Raw genomic sequence first — 21,670 nt, forward strand, 5'->3', positions numbered from 1 at the left:
GGGAGGGAGGGAGGGAGGAAAGACGACGCTTCACCTAGCCGCGGCAGTTTCATCCCTCCAGGCCACACCGTGTATACGTGAATCCATTGTTCTGTGAAATGGCTTCCGCCGGACCACCACCGCCACCAGAGAGACCTTTCCTTACCTGGACCCAGCCGCCCTAAGCCCAAGAAGACACGCCGTGGTCTAAGCTACGAAGTGAAATACCAGATCATTCAAGATTTGGAGAAAGGAACACGGCAAGTTGATCTCGCGCGCCAGCATGGCGTCAACTAATCTTCGATTCGCACTATCAAGAAGGATACAGCCAAGATCAAAGAGCACATGAAAATCACAAAGTCTGCAGGTGCTTCAACGACCAAGCATTGCCAGAACAGGGTGCTGGCAAAAGTGGAAAATTTGCTGGTGAGTTATTTGATTCGTCAGGCACGACGCAACATGGCGGTGGACACGCGCTCAGTGCAGGAGTACGCTCGTGAGCTATACGCAGCAGTGTCACGTAAGCTGGGAATTGCAGAGCCCAAACCCTTCAATGCTTCCTCTGGTTGGCTGCATAGGTTTAAGAAGAGGAACAAGATCACCAACATCAACATTGGTGGTGAGGAAGCGAGTGCTGACCGTGTGGCGGCTAGAGATTTTCCTCCGTTCTTACGTGAGATTATGGAGGAAGGACAGTACACCGACGACCAGGTGTTTAACATGGACGAATCTGGTCTTTTCTGGAAAAAGCTACCTTCCAAGACCTTCGTTGTAAAGAATGCCAGCAAGATTCGGGGCCGGAAGATGTAGAAGGAACGCATCACCGTCCTGTTTACCACCAATGCCTCCGGTACCTGTAAACCAAAGTTATCGGTGATTCACACAGCCCGCAAGCCGCACGCCTACAAGAATATGGACATGAACAAGCTTAATGTCCACTGGCTAACCGCACGTAAGGCGTGGATGTCCTCTTCTCTGTCCCTCTTCTGGTTTGACAACTGTTTTGTTCCTGACGTGAAGAAATTCTGCGAGCAACAGAATGTTCCATTCAACATTTTGTTGCTCCTTGACAACGCACCTGGACACTCGCCCCTACTTATGGATCGTCACCCCAACGTAAAAGTGGTCTTCCTTCCTCCCAACACTACGTCATTAATCCAGCCCATGGACCAGGAGTTGATTTGCAATGTGAAAGCTGCGTACTCTACAAAGAAGTTCAAGCTCCTGAACGACTCTACCAACACCAAGGATGAGTTGCGTAAGCTGGGTGACACCGACAGCGAGAGTAAAAGCGATGAGGACAAGGAACAAGAGGTGGCGACTCAAGAAGTTCTCGTCAAACAATTTTGGAAGAAGTTTAACGTCAAACATGCTGTAGACTTCTTGGTGGAGGCATGGGAACAGCTGTCTATTGCTATGATTCGTCACGCATGGAGACATGTGTTTCATGGCATGCCAGCTGAGAAGAGGAGTGAACCTGTGACTGGTGAGGTTCAGACTGTTGCAGTAGCAGTGGACCTTGCCAGAGAAGCTGCGCTCAATATTACAGCTGAAGGCTTCTCCGAGACCACCAACGAAGACATCCTGGAGGTGATCAGAGATCCTGAAGTGACTGCCGACGAGATGTTGGAAGAAGATCACGTCAGTGAAGAGGAGGAAGAAGGTGCGTCATTCTCCGAAGAACACAGTTTAAGTCATAGTGATATTAAGGGTGCCATGGAGTGTGCAGAGAAAATGAAGTCCTTCCTTTCCCGCGACAATGACCGCTATGAAGTCTTCCATACCCGGCTGGTGCAGGCTATGGAGCCGTACATCAAGGTGTATCAAGACAACATAAACACCAGCCGTCAAAAAAGCATAACCGAGTTCTTCGCCCGCAACCCACCACAGCCAGCCCAAGCCAGTGATAGTGACAGAGGTAGAGACAGTGAAGATGACTTTGAGGGATTTGTCAGGGAGGCCATGACAAGTGTGGGTGACACTGATGGTAACTCACCTGAGGTCCAGTAGCCTGCCCTCTGCCTCGGAACCAGCCTCCATCCCCGTACGCCGACCCATCTCTTCCACTAACGTAAGTGTTCAACATAACTTTTAGTTTTCCTAACTTAACCTGTATTTTTCCTAACCTAACCTCTTCTATATTACTTGTTTTTTCATACCATCATAAAGTTAAGATAAAATTTTTACTACAACATAGTTATGTGTCGTCAAAAAGTGGAGTTTGGGGGTCGGGCCAGTTTCTATTGGAATTAATCCCATGTTCTGTTGTTCACTTAGCGCGGTTTTCACTTAACACGGTACCCTGTGGGTTTTATTGACCGCTTTAAGCGGGGTACTACTGTGTGTATATATATATATATATATATATATATATATATATATATATATATATATATATATATATATATATATATATATATATATATATATATATATATATATATATATATATTATATATATATATATATATATATATATATATTATATATATATATATATATATATGTATATATGTATATGTATATGTATATATATATATATATATATATATATATATATATATATATATATATATATATATACATACAGTATTATTCATTTAATGCGGTTTCACTTAACGCTTTTATCATATACTGTGCCTCGCCAGAACTGAACTTTCACTTAACACGGATTTTTTCCACATATACGCGTGAGGTCCTGCTCAGACGCTTATTTCTAGATTTGCCCCCAATTCGCCACCCCTGCCTGGACTGCCTGTTTTAGCTCATAAAATTCATACAAATTACCCGGCCAGAATATAATTTACATTGCTGGAATTCTTATAATTTGGTGATCATTTTGAATATAAACATCATATATTTTGCATTAGACATACAAATTTTAGATAAAAATTTTTTCTGAGTAACTATGTTATCTTTTGTGCAAAATATATGACATTTATATTCAAAATATTCCTGGTCTTACAAGGAATCCAGCAATGTCAATTATATTATCCTAACTTTAGTTTGAGGTATTATTTATTACAAAAAAGTTAAGTATTCTGGTTTTCCCACACATCTCCTTGGCACGGTTGGTGGGGGGTGGGGGGGAAGGAGGGACCAACCGACCATCTGTTACCCCGTGAAGAATATTTTTTTTTTTTTATTAACTGAAGATATTTGTTTTAGCTCATAAAATTCATACAAATTACCCGGTCAGAATATAATTTACATTGCTGGAATTCTTATAATTTGATGATCATTTTGAATATAAACATCATATATTTTGCATTAGACATACAAATTTTAGATAAAATATTTTCTGAGTAAATATGTTATCTTTTGTGCAAAATATATGACATTTATATTCAAAATATTCCTGGTCTTACAAGGAATCCAGCAATGTCAATTATATTATCGTAACTTTAATCTGAGGTATTATTTAATACAGAATGTTAAAATTTATTTTTTTCACCCCACATCTCTTGAAGGGAGGATTGGTGGGGGGTGGGGGGAGGGTTGGGACTGACCGCGCGGTTGGAAGAGGGGGGAGGCAAGGTGGGGTACTTTGATTGATAGATAGTGTCGTGAAGATTTTTTTTTTTTTTATTAACTGAAGATATTTGTTTTAGCTCATAAAATTCATAACAAATTACCCGGTCAGAATATAATTTACATTGCTGGAATTCTTATAATTTGGTGATCATTTTGAATATAAACATCATATATTTTGCATTAGACATACAAATTTTAGATAAAATTTTTTCTCTGGGTAACTATGTTATCTTTTGTGCAAAATATATGACATTTATATTCAAAATATTCCTGGTCTTACAAGGAATCCAGCAATGTCAATTGTATTAACCTAACTTTAGTTTGAGGTATTATTTATTAAAATTTAGTGGTTTTCCCCCAAAAATTTCTCAGAGAGGGAAGAGCCGGCAGTGTAGTGTGAGAGGGGGAGGGAGTGGAGTCCATTATTTGAATGGACATTAACTTGGCGACTGTATTTCTCTATTTCTCTTAAGTATTAATTGTGTGCATGTACCATCATAAAATTAAGATGTTATTTTTACTACAACATAGTTATGTGTCTTCAAAAAGTGGAGTTTGGGGGTCGGGCTGGTTTCTATTGGAATTAATCCCATATGTTCTGTTGTTCACTTAACGAGGATTTCACTTAACACGGGACCCTCTGGGTTCTATTGACAGCGTTAAGTGGGGTACAACTGTATATTATATATATATATATATATATATATATATATATATATATATATATATATATATATATATATATATATATATATATATATATATATATATATATATATATATATATATATATATATACATACACCTAAACCCCGACTTACGACGGGGTTAGGGACCCAAATCCAGGTCGTAAGTCCGATATGGTCGTAAGTCCGATATAGATAAAAAATAAAATAAAAATAAAAAAAATTTTCAAAAAAAAAAAAATTCAAAAATTTTTTTTTTTCAAATTTTTTTTAAAAATCTACAATGAAATACAGTACACTAAACGTAAAAAATAATGAGGACTGGATACAGTACAGTAAAAGTAATAAATAATGAGGAATGGATACAGTGTGACTGAGCACTTACCTTAAATGTAGTCAGCTGAATGCACACGGGGCCCCCATAATTTTCTATTTACAGGATACATGGAGACTATATTAATTGGAAGAAGCAGAAGAGGAGACAGGGCTGGGTGGGTCATCAATGTCGCTTCCTTCAGACAGGTTTATGTACTGTGGTAACTTGCTGGTTGAAGGTATTGGATCATCTTGAGGGAGTGAAGAGGCAGCACTGGTGGGGCGTGAGGAGCCAGTACTGGGGGACTTCTTGAAATAGGTGTCCAATTTAGACTGCACAGTTTTCTTTTTCTTTTCATTATAAATTTCTCTGTAGCAAGCAAGTGAATCTTGGATCATTCTGTCAACTTTGGCATAACGCTCATAATTTTGATCCATGCCATCAAACATTTGCATTCCTTTATTAATTGTAGCAAATGCCTCTGCCATATGTTTCACTGAAAACTTTTTGGGGGGTGCAGGCTCTTCTTCTACATTTTGTCTCTCTTCTTCCTCTGCAACTTTCTGTGCATCTAGTTCAATAAGATCCTCGTTACTGAGCTCTTCTGCTACACTTTCAACCAACTGTCCAACATCTTCAGTATCAATTTCTAACTCCAGCTGTTTACCTAAGTCCACTATCTTGTTACTAATATCCAAAATAACTTCACTTTCATTAAATCCTTTGAAACTGTTCACATATCTTTTCAGGATTTTCTTCCATATTCCATTCATGCAATGTTTTGTAACCTGATCCCATGCTGCACTAATGTTCTTTATACATGACAAAATGTTGTACTCCTTCCAAAACTGTCTGAGCGTTTTCTCACCTTCAGTAGCAACAACAGCCTGAGCGAAGGTCGTGCGTAAATAATACGCTTTAAAGGCAGAAATAGCACCTTGATCCATGGGTTGGATGATAGAGGTAGTGTTAGGTGGCATGTACACTACCTTAACATCAGGGTGCATGTCGTCCAGGTGTGGTGGGTGTCCCGGAGCATTATCCAAAATCAGTAAAATCTTGAATGGAATCCTTTGTTGCAGACAATACTCCTTGGCTCGTGGAATGAAACAAGTCATGAACCAATCCTCAAATAGTACTAGGGTCATCCAGGCTTTCTTGTTACTGCGATAAAACACTGGCAGTGTGTGCTTGCTGACATGTTTAAAAGCCCTGGGGTTCTCTGAATGATAGATCATGAAGGGCTTTAGCTTGAAACCAGCAACATTCCCCCCAACAGAAGTGTAATTCTGTCCTTGAATGCCTTGAATCCGGGCATTTTTTTTTGCCTCTTTGTGGATGTATGTCCGGTCAGGCATGCGTTTCCACAATAATCCAGTCTCATCCACATTGAATATTTGCTCTGGCAAATAATTCCCTTCCACAATCACATCATCTAACTCCTCCTTAAAAGCTTCGGCAGCACCAACATCGGCACTAGCTGCCTCTCCACTCACCTTAACACTGTGTAGACTGTAGCGTTTTTTAAATCTATCAAACCACCCTTGACTTCCTGTAAAGGTTTGATCACATTCATCTCCTGCCTGCTCCTTCAGGCTTTGGAACAGGCTTCTTGCTTTAGCCTGTATGGTTAGAACACTTAAGGGTACACGCTTCTGTATCTGGTCTTCTATCCATATCACCAATAATTTTTCCATATCGTGGATAGGACCTTGTCTTTTTTTTGTTATTATAGTTCCCTTTATAGGTGTTGTTCCTTTCACTACTTCACGAATACGTTCCTTGTCCTTCAGAATAGTGGATATAGTCGAGTGTGAGAAACCTAGGTCGCGTGAGATTGTTGCTACTGTTTTTCCATTCTCATACTGTGTTATTATCTTCAGTTTCATCTCAAAAGTAATTGCCTGTCTCCTTTTCCTTGGAGTACCACCAGCACTCTCACTTTTACGCTTTCCAGTCATTATAAAGTCAATTAAATACAATAATAACGAAAGTTCACAGCGCGATCAGTATAGGATACGATAGCCAAACACAAACAAAGCGCTCCACTGAGTGAGTGCAGCCACGAGGTGACCCAAGACACCCCTCCCTCTCGCCCGGGACGGAAACGTTTCGGTATAGAAAATGCGCGCGTCATTTGAAAAAATTTTTGGTCACAGCGGTCGCAGTCGTATGTCCCGTATGGACGTACGGTCAAAGCAGGTCGTAAGTACCATTGGACGTAAGTCCGTATAGTCGTAAGTCGGGGTTTAGGTGTATATGCAAGTAAATCACTGTGGGTGCGCATGATCCCAAGCGCTTTACCCTCTGACCTGACTACCGACTGCTGCGGTGCTTTTTGAAGATTAGTAGGGTCATTACCTAATACCTGACCATTGTGGACCTGATCTCAGCCTCCTCTGTATATGTACACCTTGTTTTGTACTTCTCCTTAGTCTGTATTCACCCCTGAAGATGTGTATTACACGAAAGCACTTGGGAACTTCGTGTTTTCTTCTTTCCTTGTGGTTATCAGTTTATATATATATATATATATATATATATATATATATATATATATATATATATATATATATATATATATATATATATATATATATATATATATATATATATATATATATATATATATACACACAGTAGTACCCCGATTTACATACATACAGTAGTTGAACCCACAGGTCAACCGCGGAACCCACAGGGTACCACGGAAAGTGAAAACCGCGTAAAGTGAACAACAGAACATATGGGATTAATTCCAATAGAGACTGGCCCGACCCCCAAACTCCACTTTTTCCGACACAATACCTATGTTGTAGTAAAAATAACATCTAAATTTTATGATGGTATGCTCACACAATTAATATTTAAGAGAAATACAGTCGCCAGGTTAATGTCCATTCAAATAATGGACTCAAATCCCCCCCCCTCTCTTCCCAGCTCACTGGCCCCTACCTCTCTGAGAAATGATTGGGTGAAACACTAGATTTTAACGTTTAGTAATAAATAATACCTCAGACTAAAGTTAGGATAATATAATTGACATTTCTGGATTCCTTGCAGGTCAGGGAATATTTTGAATGTAAACTTCATATATTTTGCACAAAAGATAAAATACTTGCTTTGTGTAAACCAAATTATTACATTAGATCTAAAATTTGTATGTCTAATGCAAAATCCATGATGTTTATATTCAAAATGATCATCATATTGTAAGAATTCCAGCAATGTAAATTATATTCTTGCCGGGTAATTTGTATGAATTTTATGAGCTAAAACAAATATCTTCAGTTTATAAAAAAAAAAAATATTCTTCACACTGTGCCAGATGGTCGGTCGGTCGGTCCCTCCTTCCCCCCCACTCCCCACCAACCCTCCCTACCAGATAAATGTGTGGGAAAACCAGAGTATTTACCTTTTTAGTAATAAATAATACCTCAGACTAAAGTTAAGATAATATAATTGACATTGCTGGATTCCTTGTAAGACCAGGAATATTTTGAATGTAAATGTCATATATTTTGCACAAAAGATAACATATTTACTCAGAGTAAACATTACATCTAAAATTTGTATGTCTAATGCAAAATCTATGATGTTTATATTCAAAATGATCATCAAATTGTAAGAATTCCAGCAATGTAAATTATATTCTGGCCGGGTAATTTGTATGAATTTTATGAGCTAAAACAAATATCTTCAGTTAATAAAAAAAAAAAATATTCTTCACACTGTGCCAGATGGTCGGTCGGTCCCTCCTTCCCCTCCACTCCCCACCAACCCTCCCTACCAGATAAATGTGTGGGAAAACCAGAGTATTTACCTTTTTAGTAATAAATAATACCTCAGACTAAAGTTAAGATAATATAATTGACATTGCTGGATTCCTTGTAAGACCAGGAATATTTTGAATATAAATGTCATATATTTTGCACAAAAGACAACATATTTACTCAGAGTAAACATTACATCTAAAATTTGTATGTCTAATGCAAAATCTATGATGTTTATATTCAAAATGATCATCAAATTGTAAGAATTCCAGCAATGTAAATTATATTCTGGCCGGGTAATTTGTATGAATTTTATGAGGTAAATAAAAAAAAAAATTATACTTCACGCGTATATGGGTAGATGAACCGCGGAAAGTGAAAGTTCGGTTCTGGCGAGGCACCGCGTATATGAGAAATCGCGTAAAGTGAAACCGCGTAAAGCTGGGTAATAGAGAGTGTGTGTGTGTGTGTGTGTGTGTGTGTGTGTGTGTGTGCGTGTGTGCGTGCGTGCGTGCGTGCGTGCGTGCGTCATATGAAAATTTGGTCAGATTACGTGTTTTCGAGTCCCAAAGTCAGTACATAGACAAAATTTTCGTTTGTAATTCACTTTAAAATGGCTGGCAAGCTTAAAGGTGAGTGTTTTGTGGTGCTGAGAAGAAAAAGAGACACCCAATTTAGATTTTCTATGTATTATTTAAGCATTTCCGACTTAGACCATTTCGACTTATGACTTGGGGAGGAGCTGTACACTACTTTTAGTAATATTACATTGATACAACATTATAGATTGGACAAACAATGAAAATGAAAGTAACAAAAGTAGGTACTTACATTCAGGAAGCTTCCCTGTGGCCGAGCATGTGGCGTTACAGGCAAATAGTCACACTGGAGCCTGATAACCCGCGCTGGGCATTCAAACAATGCCACGAAAAGGTACGCGTTCCGGAACGTCAACCGGGGCGCCCTAGATGTGTATCCCGTAATGTCAACTGGGACGTAGGGGTTAATAAACAAATCTTATGAAATGAACAACACTTACTGAATACTGTACAGTGGTCTAATCAGATTTGCTATAGCCTACTGAGAACTAAGACACTTGAGTATATAAACAGGCTGGGCTAATCGGGTGTTGCCACATTCGTCAGGTTTATTTATTGATTCAGTATTATATTCTCATATGATTGGCCTCTTATGGTTTATGGTTCATCATGATTAATATAACATCTTCAACAATAGAGAAAATACAATACTGTATGTAATTTGTAATATGTCTTTAAAATATAAGGATAAGCTATATCAAGGTACGTTCGTGTGACAGCTTTCACCAAACCAGCTTACAACAGGGGTCACAATATTACTCTATATAGTATTTTATATGAAGATACCTTCTTAAAAATGTTATTTACTACCTTTGAGTGTTATATGATGACTCAGTTTGGCAACTTGTACACTTAGACAAATGATTAATGATGCATAATACTGTACACAACAATATTACTTATTAAAAAGTGTTAAAGGAACCTTGGGGGAGAGAGTACCCACCCATGATGCCCCCCCCCACCTCCTGCCAGCTGCTTCCAGATAAACACTCGTTTTCCACATACAATACTCCTACACTTATTTGTTCTTATTTTTATCTTTATAGTACTGTGCAATATACAGTTTTCTCTTTATTCTTAAGACAAATTCTGTGGCTGCTTACATATAACACGTTACAGTAAATAACAATCATCTTGGTGAAAGCACTTTTGACAACCAGACCTATACGGTATGTCTGATTTTTAACCCAGAGAGTTCTGTTTCATATTTTTTTTCATCGTTGATATAATATATTTTTAATAACCTTGTTATACACTTAAAGACCGTAGTTGTTGAAGTGCAGTTATCTCCAAACCCCCATACAGTATTTGTTTTTTTCGGGGTATGCCCCAATTAGTCTGAATTACTGAGGTTTTACTATGTATGTATGTATTTATGTATGTATGTATGTATGTATGTATGTATGTATGTATGTATGTATGTATGTATGTACACTGTAAAAAAACTGCCGTACAGGTGGGTCCAATGATTTTCCAACTTAATATTCCCGTTGTCTCGCGAGAGTTGGTTGGCCTGAATGTGAGATATTTCGTACTTAATTTGGTAGGCCGAAATTAGCTATTTCATTAACAATATTGAAGTACAGTACTTTGTTACAATATGATAAGTTAAACTGTATGTTATATTAAATGTTTCACACACCGTGGACTGCAGTAACCATGGAAGTGGATGAGTTGCCATATAGGAATGCATTACTGTATATGTTTGGCAGAATTAGTGGATGTAGTAAAGGTATAAGATTATTTTGCAACCGAATTTTGAATCTGTATTTGTATTGCTGGTTCTCTTCATTCTTTATTCGTATTGAAAAATATACCACGCTCTTCTGAAACATCTGAATAGTTCCACAGTTTCGCATGCCGTCATAATGGAACTCGGTCCAACAACGTTTTACCATACGGTCGATAATTCCGAAAAATCTAGTACTGGGTTTCGTTTCAGAGTGCCGATCACCTGTTTCGATCACGTGTGGCCGAACCCATACACTCGCAGGGCTACCAATGCAAGGAATGCCTCAGGGCCTTTTTGAAACACTTCGTTTGTATTGTCAGTTTGTTTTGTGCAGGAATTGTAATGGTAGTTTTTTTATCAAGTGTGTCTGTATATATATTGTATGTAATATATGAAAAATTATGAGGTTTAATTAATTTATTTTGTCATGACAATTGTTTTTATAGAATAACAAGGACTTTGCAACAGCAACAATGAGCCTTGACTGTCTGGCCAGTCTGACTGAACATAAACTATGCTATATTTGAGTTTTCTTTCAATAAATTTGATTTTGGTAATTTTCAACCTGCTTATATCAATTGTATTTATTTACATTGATTTATATGACTTCTCAAGAAGGTATATCAAATTATTTATGTAAACACACTATTAAAAAATAACACGATAACGGCAACACTTTTAGCCCCTACATGTGTGTCACCACACTCTACTTCACATCACCAAAACAATAAGATGTTCTTTGTAAGTTAGATATAAAAGAAATATGTCGCAATGCAAAGACACTTGAATAAAAGTGATTAAATCCACTAAGCCATGTAGTGTGATATGTTAGTGTGTCTGTGTCAAGGAGACAGTGAACAAGGGAGGGATAAATATGGGATAAGGCAGGGAAGCCACCTCTGTCCCTCACACCCCCACATCCACCCTACCCAAGCCCCTGGGAGTGTTGCCACTACACTTCCCCTCGTTTAATGTAGGGGTTAATTTTCCAGAAAATACCATGTAGAGTGAACCATTATAACATGGGGAGATAGGGAATGCATCAGGTCGACCCCAAAAAGTCCCCTCCCTGCCACCATAAACACTCCAAAACCAAAGCTCAAGATGTCTTACAGCTCTAAAGTAGCTCACTAATACACATACATCTACCAATTTCACTTAAACAGGATGTTTTGGAGGCACTAGCATGTCCATGAAATTAGTTCCTGAAAGTTTAACACTGCAGCCATTTGCAGAGGCTGGCTGAATCACACGTGGCTTCCCTCAAGCCTCACCATAGTAACGTGGCCCGGCTGGGTACTCTCCCGCTCCTGACCCTTAACAACACTCCCCTTCCCTCTGACACATGAAGAAATTTATTCATTTTACGTTTTTGATCTAATGATTATTATTATTTTACACAAGCGGTATGTAGGATTGTGTGTGCATGTAAACCAAATAAAAAATATGAAGAAAGTTGAGTTTATCTACCAGAAATTACAAATTGAAATATAATCATGACATAAATGTCGCTGGCTTGCGAAATTTTTTTTATTCATTTAATGTTTTCGACTTTTTTTGCATGTGTGTGGTGTGGGGACGCTACCCGTAAACTGTATTGTACTCAACTGCTGGCCTTCGCAAAATGTTTTCTACCTGACCGCATTTGGCCGAATATTCCTGTGTTAGCCCGGCTCAACCCACATTCGAGTGAATTTTAGGCCTGTGTTAAGCGATACTGGCAACAGGAGGCTGCAGTTTTAGTAAATATTATATGTATTAATTGGTTCACAGTTAGACAAGGAGTAAGACAAGGCTGTGTTCTATCTCCAAAATTGTATAATATATATTCAGAATTCTGTATGAGATAAGTTATAAGTGATAATGAAGGACTAAAAGTTAATGGTAAAGTACACCTTCTCACATATCCGTTGAGACATTGTTACGTAACTATTTGACAAATTTCGTAACCGAATGACAGACAGAACACATATTGAATGACAATCTAAAATAACTGTTGGTGGTATGTCATTCTCCAATTGTTACATTCTCAAACTATATGTAGACTGTCGGTTTATTGTTCATGTCTGTCAACTTCATAACTTATGTCAATCACTTCCATTAGCATGAACGAACAGTTATTTTAGATTGTCATTCGATATGTGTTCTGTCTGTCATTCGGTTATGAAATTTGTCAAATAGTTATGTAACAATGTCTCAATGGATATGTGAAAAGGTGTAATATCAAATATACACTATGTAGACAATACTGCTTTTATCACCAAAATTGAAGAGACAAAAACTCATTAACAGATTAGTGCAAAGGTGAAAACTATGGTTTAAGAGTTAATACTGTAAAGTTGAAAGTAGTTTTTTTTCCAAATTGGAAATAAATCCCAAAATAGAAATTTTGGTAGGCAACAGAGAATTTAAACAAATAGAATATTTTGTGTATTTGGGAAATAATATTAGCTGTGGTAGTAGATGTATGGAAGAAGTCAAAATAAGAATAGGGCAAGCAAAAACAGCATTTAATAATCTAAAAGACCTAATGAAAAGTGACATTAGCTTCAATGCGAGAAAAAGGCTGCTGAAAGGCTTTATATGGCAAGGGCTCTGTATGGGCCAGGTGTGTGGACACTTTCAGCAGACACCAGAAAGGGGTTGGAGGCCTTTGAAATGTGGTGTTATAGGCAAATGCTTAAGAATAAGCTGCACTGACAGGAAAACAAATGATGAAGTACTTGTAATAAGATTGGCAAAAGCTTCAAGAAAAATACTTGAAGTATACAGAAAAGGAAAAATAAGACACTTTGGTCATATAATTAAGGATGAGGGGATAATAACAGAAATATTACTGGGAAAAATTGTGGATAGGAGGGTGAGGGAAGACAGAGAATGGGATGGATGAATTAAATTAAAAACATTGTCCCCGGAGAGATACAAAACCTTGGAGGTTTGGTAAGAACAGCCCTAGAACTTTTAGAGTGAAGGGCTGTGGTCGCCAACCCTCATATATGAGAAAGGTACTCTGGTTGATTGAAGCGATACTGGGTTGTAATAAAAAAGCATTTGAGCGAATCCACGTTGAACAAACCTGGGTTAAAGGGGCAGTGTAGTCCCGTTTTCATGTATTGGGAATTATGGGGAAACTTTCGTCGTGGAACCTCGAAATCTCCAAAGCATTTGACGGGTATGGCACAAGTCTTTGCTTTCTAAACTTCCCTCTTATAGTTTCTCTTCCCCACTTTGTTTTCTAATCTTTAGCTTCCTTGAGAACCGATCCATGGCAGTTGTTGTCGAGGGATTGATCTCTCGCTCTTTCTCTACCAATAGTGGTGTCCCACAAGGTTCTGTTCTTTCACCTACTCTCTTCCTTCTTTTTATCAGTGATTTATTTCACACTATACAGTGATCCCTCGGTTAACGAGTGCCTCGGTTAACGAGATTTCGGTTAACGAGTTACCTCCCATAAGATTCTTAACTTCGGTTAACGAGCAATCCCTCGGTTAACGAGTTTCTTATGTGCCGACCTCAACATGTTTTCGCTTGCCTTGGCGGTCAACCAGCTGTAGTATTAGTCCGCCAATATAGTAATCGGTTCTAGGGCTTAAATTCCTTACTATTTTAGTAAATATCAAGAAGTTTATACTATTCAATAATTTTAAAAGTTTAATATTTAATTTTTTAGTCATTTTAACAATTATTGAACATAATTGAAAAGGTCACTAGTTTTATGCGCGCCATCCAGCCTTTTAACACACCAAACAAGCGTTAGTCTCTCTCTGTTTTCAGTGGAGGTAACATCTTGCTTGAAACTCTCTTCAACTAAATGCTTTTTTTCTGTGTTTCCAAGTAAATTATTGGTCATTTTGAAATTTATTTTACATATTGACAATATATAGTGCAGTGCAGTGTTATTTTAAAGAAAATATTCTTTATTTACAGCTAGTTTAACTTAAAAGTCACGTGTTGACATTGTTTGAATCCAGCATGGGGCCTAAGAGATCAAGAAAAGCGATTTCAATCCAAACCAAGCAGGAAATTATAAAAAAAACATGAACAAGGCATTAGAACAAATGCGCTATGCAAAGAATATGGCATGTTGACATCAACTGTGTCGACAATTCTTGCGCAGAAAGACAAATTTAAAGAAGTGAAAGTGAGAGACAACTCTACCAGAGTGTTTAAAAGTAGATCCCTAATTGCAGAAACTGTGAGGTTACTTCTTATCTGGATTAGGGAAAAACAGATGAAGGTGATTCAGTTTCTACTGAATTCATTTGTGAAAGAGCCAGGGAGATTTACGAACATTTAAAGACAGATCAACCTGGTTCTTCAGCCACAGAATTTGAAGATTTTCGGGCCAGCAAAGGCTGGTTTGAAAAATTTAAGAAAAGAAGTGACATTTTCAGTGTTTGGCATGGTGAAGCTGCTAGTGCTGATAAGGAAGGGGCAGCAAAGTTTTTAGTGGAATTTAAAGAACTGATGGAAGAAGAAAATTATCTTCCACAGCAAGTGTTTAATGTGGACAAAACTGGGCTGTTCTGGAAAAAGATGCCCAAAAGAACATTCATCACCAGAGATGAAGCCTCTTTACCTGGGCATAAACCCATGAAAGACCGTCTCACTCTCTTGCTTGGTGCCAATGCTTCAGGGGATTTCCGACTGAAACCTATGCTTGTCTACCACTCTGAAAACCCCAGGGTGTTCAAGCAACAGAAAGTGGTAAGAGCAAAGCTTGGAGTTTATTGGAAGTCCAACCGTAAGGCATGGGTGACAAGACAGCTGTTGATGTGTTTTGCCCTTCTGTCAAGAGCTACCTAACCACCAATAAACTCCCTTTAATGGCTCTTTTCCTCATGGATAATGCTCCTAGTCATGACCCTGAACTTGCCAGAACTTTGGAGTATCAATTTGACTTTGTGAAAGTGTTGTTTTTGCCTCCCAACACTACATCAATCATACAGCCAATGGACCAGAATGTGATCAGCAACTTCAAGAAGTTGTACATGAAGAAAATGTTTAGGAGGTGTCATCAGGCAACTTCCAATGATCCTGAACTAACACTGAAACAGTTCTAGAAGACATAATTCAACATCCTGGAGGCTTTAAAATTTATTGTGTTAACATGGCAAGAAGTCTCCACTAGATCCCTCAATTCTTCAAGGAAAGCACTGTGGCCATCAGTAGTCCATGATTTTGAGGGATTTCAGGTTGACACAGAGTTGGACCAAGAGATTGTGTCCATTGGTCAGTCATTGGGCCTTGAAGTGGAAGAGGATGATGTCGAAGAGCTTGTGATGTCTCATGAGGAGGAACTTACTCCTGATGACTTGAAGCAACTGGTTGAGATGTTAGAGGCTGACAGTGGTGAGGAGGAAATTGAAAGTGATGACCATATGTCAACTAAAGAGTTGAAAGATGTGATTTACCACTGGGAGAAGTTCAGGGAACTGGCTTCAAAGCACCCAGATGTGGAAAAAACTGAACTAACTTTGTGTCATGTTGAGGACTCAATGGTCTCCTTCTTTAAACATAAGTTAATGGTGAGGAGGAGAGATGCCCCACAGACCACAATTGACACTTTCTTCAATGAAAAGCAGAGGGAACAAGATGCTATCCCTCAGCCTTCCACTTCAAGAAGGAGAGAGGATGATGCTAGCCCTCAGCCTTCCACTTCAAGAAGGAGAGAGGATGTTCATGGTGGAGAATCTGTCAGTCCAGAGGTTCCTGACATTTTCATGGAAGGTGACTCACCTTCCTAGAAGCAGTAAAATGCTTCTCCTCCACCTCCCACTTCAATGCACATCAGCATCATCATCCAGGAGTCTTCTACATACACACCTCAAGGTAAGTGTCAATTTCTAAAAAAAATTTTGAATTTAGGCAATTTTCAGTGAGCTGGAACCAATTACCCAAAAACCCATTAAAACAATGGTTTCGGTTAACGAGATTTTCGGTTATCGAGATTTTCGGTTAACGAGCAACCTGCTGGAACGGATTGTGCTTGTTAACCTAGGGACCACTGCACTACTAATTCTATCCATTCTTATGCTGATGATTCTACTCTTCACTCTTCTTCATATTTTCGCCTTCCCCGTAACTCTCAAACTAGATCTGTTTCAAGAGCTGACATCATTACATCTATTAATGCAGATCTGTACAGCATCTCCGAATGGGTAGGTAGAAACTTGCTTAAATTCAATAGTAATAAACTCAGCATTTACCAGTTACACTTTCCAAATTAGATGATCTCCCAACCAGTCACATTTCAGGATGCTGTCATTCTGCCAAATTCTAAAATAGATATGCTAGGCCTCACCATTTCCTCTAATATATCATGGAAGCCACACATCCTCAACAGTGCTAAAGCTGCCTTCTGTACAGATGCTGTATCTACTTCACTCCTGAGCAGTTGCTTCAAGTATATAAGGGATTCATTCGTCCTAACTTGGAGTACTGCTCTCATGGCTGGGGTGGCTCTTCTTCTGTTCAACTGTTAGAATAGGGTGGATTCAAAGGCATTTAGTCTTATTAACTCTCCTCCTTTAGTTGACAGTCTTACTTCCCTTTCTTTTCGCCACAATGTTGCTTCACTCTCTCTCTCTTACTGGTACTTTAATGGGCAATGTTCGGTGGATTTGGCATCCTGTGTACCGCCGCCAAGGCCGTGGGCTCGTAACACACATCTTGCCCGCTGTGCTCACCATTTCTCTGTGGATGTCGGTTACACTAGAATAACCCGTTAAAATGCATCCTTCTTTCCTCACACAGCCAAACTGTGGAATGCTCTGCCTCTTCTGTTTCCATGCTCATACAATGTCTCACTTTAAAAAGCTGGTTTTCCGGCATCTTCGTTGTGTAGAGTAATATAACCTTTTCCTTTTCTATTTTAATTTCTTTCTATTCTTATTTTTTCACCCCCTAGTTGTGGGTCGCTGACCTGTGCCCAGGTGGGCTATTCCTGGGAAAAAAAAAAGCTGTCACTAGTGAGTGCAGGAGAATCATAAATACAGCAGTTTTTTAAACAGTAGTGATGTTTTAGAACTGAGCTGACTCTTCAGGGGTTAAGGTCTCATGGACCTCTTGTTTTGGTTTTTAATTTATTGCTACAAATTTGCTGGTTTCAAAAGAGTTCTAGTCATGCTTCTCTTACAGATTTATGTCCAACAGCAGGTTGTGTTATCTACGGTGATTGACTTTACTGAAGATAGAAGTAGTTTTTAACCATCTCATCTGTGATTACTTGCTGAAATGTATTAGTACTGTAATGTTATTTGTATAGTCCACATTTAAAACTGTATTTCATCAGCATTTATCATCTTATATGGACAATAAAGCCTTTTGGGCCTCTTGTTTAACCTCTTCACTATGGGGATGCCACTTCTAATATTTTGCTTCACTAATGCCAGATGATTTTATTCAACAGAGAGAGAGCCCCATACACAAGGAATTAGTAAATTGTTTCCTTTAACCACTTGTACGGTTTCCTTTCTGAGCTGAATAAAATCATCTGGCATTAGCCAAATAAAATATTGAAAGTGGCATCCCCATATTGAAGGGGTTAATGTGGGGTCTGGTTTACTGTATGTTCTGTTATGTGTAATTTATAGTTAAATATTTCTTCTCAATATCATAAATAGAAATTATGTGAAATAAAAACTTTATCCTAATATTATTACTTTGTCTTTCAGATCAGACATTACAATTTCACTTTGATGATAATGGAACACAGATTGCATCTCATCAAATATTTCCCGTGAAAGAGGCAGTGGATAAACAATTGCCTGTTATAGCAAATCCAGTAAGGGCATATTTGGATTCAACATGCTCTAAAAGTATCCTCAAACCAAAAGAGAAGGAAAAGTTGGAGGACATACAAAGTAATATGAAAGCTTCAGATGAGACAAGAATACAGAAAATGAAGGAAAAGATTGAAGGAGCTGATACTGGTGCAAAGCGCAAGAAGCTAGCCAAAGAAGAAGAAAAACTTATCAAAAAACAAGAGAGACTAGATGAACGACTGACCAAGAAACAAGAAAAGTTGGAGGAACGACTAACCAAGAAACAAGAGAAGGTTGAGGAGAGATTCCTCAAAAAACAAGAGAAGTTGGCTGAGAGAATTTTCAAGCAACAAGAGAAAGTGGAGAGAAAGAAGTTGACATCAAAGTGAGTGCTACCAAATTTAATTACTGTACTGACTATTCTCCCTTAGGGGGATGGTTCATAGTTTACCCCCACTTTTTTTCTTCTGCTGTCTTGCTGTCGGTCATCTTAAGATTATAAAATTAATTCATCCATAACTTTTGGACAAAAAAGTTATGCAAGTAGGTTAAAATGTTGCATAGAGATGGATGATGTGTTTGTTTCAAGATGGATCTGCTTTGTTGTGCCCATCTCTCAGTGACCTGCTGCAGTATATCTTTACTTTAATACTCTTTGGGTTTTCAGATGCAAAATTGCATATGATATAAATTATCGCTTTAGGGTTTTCATACTCCAAGTTGTGGATGAATTAAAAGAAAAAATAAAATAATTTTGTTTGTGTATAAATTCTAGATATGCAAGACTCACATTTGGCAATGTCGACTTGATCTGGCAACTTTGTAGACTGCCACACAAGTCTCCTTTTGTGTTTAAATGACCCAAGATATAACCTTGACCCACATTTCCCATGCATTTTCTTGCAGCTTGTGCTGATTGCTCATTCATCACAGTGATTTCATTTATTCATGACAGTGTTGTAAGAATTTTGAGCCATATCTCGTGTTGCTGGCGAGTGTGGAGGGGTGGGAAAACGTAAAAGTACAAGGAGATTGCACCATATGGTGATAGTGTGGTGCCTCCAGATGCCTTCCACTCGCATTTATGTATAGAAATAATTCTTTTATCATGATTACTCATATAAAACTGTTTGCAGATAATTTATTTACAATGCTAATGCAACAAATTCCACCTTTCTATCTAAATAATTTGTCAAGCTTGTTTTGGCTCATTGTGTACTATTATCTCTTATGTGGTGTTTTAACCCTTAAGCCCCGGGTTAGGGTGCCGCTGGCAGTACCCCCCCCACCCGGGGGTAAATCAAGAAAAATCAACTTATCCCCCAAATTTTTTTTTACTTTTTTAAATGATAAAACAATAAAAAAATAAGCAAGAAAAACTATATATTGCCCCTCTAGAAACCTCCCTGGCAGCACGGAGGGAGGGAGATAAGAGGACAGCTTGTTGTGACAGCGAGCACTCGTGGTCACCTATGCACTTAGCAGTTATTTTTAGCTTGCCTTTGTGTCCGAGATGGTCAGTAATGCATATATTACTGATCAAAATACTTATTTGCTATAAATAATTCATGTAGGACATTTTTTTGGCTTTATTTTTCATAAAATGTGCTTGGCAACACACACTCAGTCGGTCACCAGGCTGTCTGGCTGTCTTTGTGATTGGTAGAGCAAGTAATGCATAAAATAATAATAATTCCACAAATAAATCCATTTATAACATAATCATAGCTTTATTTTCCAGAAATACTACACCTCAATACAACTACACTACTTTTAGCAATACAGTACGTCCTCGCTTAACGTTGGAGTTACGTTCCTGAAAATGCAACGTTATACGAAACAACGTCAAGCAGATAAATTAACCCCATAAGAAATAAATTAAATACGGGAGTTACGTTCCCCAGCCTCCCTTTGCCCCATGAAAAAAGTTACATATACAGAGAATCATTGCCATTTTTATAGAAAATAGTACAAGTGATCGTGGGCCCTTCGTGCCCGGTGGCGAGTCCGGTGGTACAGTTTACCGAGGCGTGAAAGTTCGAACGCTCGTGCTTGGCTAGCGCGCAACCGCCGTCCGGCTGACAGCGTACAGCGACATCGTTTTCCAGATGGTTGTGGTTGTTACAATCATGGTCGTGGTTGTTATAATCATGGTCGTGGTTGTTATAATCATGGTCGTGGTTGTTATAATTATAGTTGTGGTTATGATCATAGTCGTGGTTGTTATAATCATAGTCGTGGTTGTTATAATCATGGTCGTGAGTGTTATAATCATGGTCGTGGTGGTTATAATCATATTCGTGGTTATAATCATGTTCTTGGTTGTTATAATCATGGTCGTGGTTGTTATAATCATGTTCTTGGTTGTTATAATCATGTTCTTGGTTGTTATAATCATGATCATGGTTTTTATAATCATGGTCGTGGTTGTTATAATCATGTTCTTGGTTGTTATAATCATGTTTGTGGTTGTTATAATCATGTTCTTGGTTGTTATAATCATGGTCGTGGTTGTTATAATCATGTTCTTGGTTGTTATAATCATGGTCGTGGTTGTTATAATCATGGTCGTTGTTGTTATAATCATGTTCTTGGTTGTTATAATCATGGTCGTGTTGTTATAACTTTGGTTGTTATAATCATGTTCTTGGTTGTTATAATCATGTTCTTGGTTGTTATAATCATGTTCTTGGTTGTTATAATCATGTCGTGGTTGTTATAATCATGGTCGTGGTTGTTATAATCATGGTCGTGGTTGTTATAATCATGGGTTGTTATAATGTGGGTTGTTATAATCATGGTCGTGGTTGTTATAATCATGGTCGGGTTGTTATAATCATGTTCTGGTGTTATAATCATGTTCGTTGTTATAATCATGTTCGTGGTTGTTATAATCATGGTCATGGTTGTTATAATCATGTTCGTGGTTGTTATAATCATGTTCGTGGTTGTTATAATCATGTTCTTGGTTGTTATAATCATGTTCGTGGTTGTTATAATCATGTTCGTGGTTGTTATAATCATGTTCTTGGTTGTTATAATCATGTTCTTGGTTGTTATAATCATGTTCGTGGTTATAATCATGTTCTTGGTTGTTATAATCATGTTCGTGGTTGTTATAATCATGTTCTTGGTTGTTATAATCATGTTCGTGGTTGTTATAATCATGGTCGTAGTTGTTATAATCATGGTCGTGGTTGTTATAATCATGTTCGTGGTTGTTATAATCATGGTCGTGGTTGTTATAATCATGTTCTTGGTTGTTATAATCATGTTCTTGGTTGT

At 38.0% G+C, this 21,670-nt stretch overlaps 1 protein-coding gene across 3 annotated transcripts in view; it reads left to right on the plus strand.

The window, feature by feature from the left end:
• The window catches only part of LOC121860538, an 87,884-nt gene extending 69,085 nt beyond the window's left edge, over positions 1-18,799 (plus strand). Inside the window, exon 7 of one of the 3 annotated variants that reach the window (XM_042357698.1) lies at positions 18,296-18,799. In XM_042357698.1, the coding sequence (XP_042213632.1) occupies positions 18,296-18,774 (479 nt within the window). In that variant the 3' untranslated portion in view covers positions 18,775-18,799. The remainder of the gene's footprint in view (positions 1-18,295) is intronic. The other 2 variants (XM_042357699.1, XM_042357700.1) reach the window with 2 other exon arrangements.
• The last annotated feature ends 2,871 nt before the right edge of the window (positions 18,800-21,670 follow it).

Source organism: Homarus americanus, unplaced genomic scaffold (assembly GCF_018991925.1).
Source record: "Homarus americanus isolate GMGI-L3 unplaced genomic scaffold, GMGI_Hamer_2.0 scaffold5794, whole genome shotgun sequence".
NCBI classification, from domain to species: Eukaryota; Metazoa; Arthropoda; class Malacostraca; order Decapoda; family Nephropidae; genus Homarus; species Homarus americanus.